This window comes from Salvia splendens, chromosome 13 (genome assembly GCF_004379255.2).
Source record: "Salvia splendens isolate huo1 chromosome 13, SspV2, whole genome shotgun sequence".
NCBI lineage: Eukaryota > Viridiplantae > Streptophyta > Magnoliopsida > Lamiales > Lamiaceae > Salvia > Salvia splendens.
In genome coordinates this window covers 14,855,248-14,856,825 of record NC_056044.1, presented here as the reverse complement: position 1 = coordinate 14,856,825, position 1,578 = coordinate 14,855,248, and the positions used below count along the sequence as shown (strand labels likewise).

At 41.3% G+C, this 1,578-nt stretch overlaps 1 protein-coding gene across 1 annotated transcript; it reads right to left on the bottom strand.

The window, feature by feature from the left end:
* Positions 1 to 1,260, bottom strand: LOC121760567. The gene is made up of 3 exons (XM_042156210.1): positions 861 to 1,260; positions 648 to 716; positions 1 to 566 (listed from the first exon to the last, which is right to left on the bottom strand). The coding sequence occupies exons 1-3, from the start codon at positions 1,258 to 1,260 to the stop codon at positions 1 to 3; spliced, it is 1,035 nt and encodes a 344-aa protein (XP_042012144.1).
* Positions 1,261 to 1,578: the final 318 nt, after the last annotated feature.

Below are 1,578 nucleotides of genomic sequence, written 5' to 3'. Positions count from 1 at the left end.
TTAACTTTCATAATTCTCAGCCCCGGAATAAACCTTGACCTCAATTCCTAACTCTTCAAAAATCTGCAAGACTCTTTCAGTGTGATGTTTAGGCTCCTCAACTATTATAGGATGATGCTCCCAATTGTGAGCATATGGACTCTTTCCAGTTAGAAGCACCCATAGCATAACCTCATAGATAAAAACATTGTCCTTTTGATTGTATAGCTTCTGCCTAAAAACCTGCACTTGAGCCACACCAAAAACAACAGCATTAACACTCATTAGCACTTTGTTTTCATCCATAAAAAGGTTAGAAACCTTCAAGCCCCTATGGGTTATGGTATTTTGATGCAAAAAGCTCATTCCTTCAGTGTCATCAATCGTAATTTTCAACGTGCCTGGAAGCTTGAGGATACTCTTTCGATTTTGCAGATCATCGAACACCCTTCCACTTGACATAAATTCAGTACCACAACATAGGGATGAAACCCGGCACACAACCTGAGATATCAGCTCTTGTTTAACTAACTGTTGCTTGAAGTTCTTCTTCCCCCTCTCCTCCGAACGAGACCGACTCCTTGAAACTGTATGTATTGCTTAATCGAACCTAACAACAACCAGAAATGAAAAGATAGAGTTATATGAACATCGCCACACTCCCCTACCAGTATGCTCCTTGTTCTCACTGAGTTCTCTGCCATGTTGGTCCCAAACAAGGCATGTACTGTCCTCCCCTATAGCGATGATTAAAGATTCACGTACATAGCAGTCCCAAATTCTTGTATTATGCCCAAATAGAACCAGGCCCTCAGATTGATTGATCTATTCCTCAGTAGTATTGAATGAAATTCCTTTCTTTGTCTGAACCTCCCAAATACAATCACTGCGGTCATCAATGTACCCCTTTGTAACTTCCAAATCAATGTCAGTTTCAAACCCAACCTCTAAGTGAGGAACATGTACATGTGAAAACAAATCAGCTCTTTTGACCTCTGCCCTCGGGTAGCCTACGAGGTTGTGTCCGATCTCGAGAATCTTCCATTGCAACACATCAATCGTTATATTCCTCACAGCATCATTCACATCAACATCTACCATATCAGAATCGGACCCTCCACCAAGTGTAGATGATGATTTCTTGTTGAATTTTGTCTCCGTTTCTTGAGCTGCGAATGATGTTGAATTCATCAACTCAAAGCTGCCTTCAAAAGAGGATTCCTTCTCCTTCAGATTCATCACTATCCCCGTTTCAGTCTGTTCCACCCAAACCTTCTCCATCACTTCCAAATTCTCATAGATGCCTTCAGATGAGAATTCTTTCCCCTTCAATTCATCACTGATACGCTCAGATTTTGCACTATTTTAAGGCCATTTTGAGGTCCATTTTGAGTGTCAACGTTGCACTACATGTCCATTATTTGCATATTTTATCAATTTTTGTATTTTGACGTGTTTTGTGAGAAATGTGCAAAATAGAGCTAAAAAGGGCATAAAACGTCAAAGTTCGAAGCTGGAGCAAAAGGCAACCCAGCACGCCAGCGGTGGTTGAAAATCACTCCAGAAGGTTCTGACTCTCTCCAGCGCCTGTTGGGCATG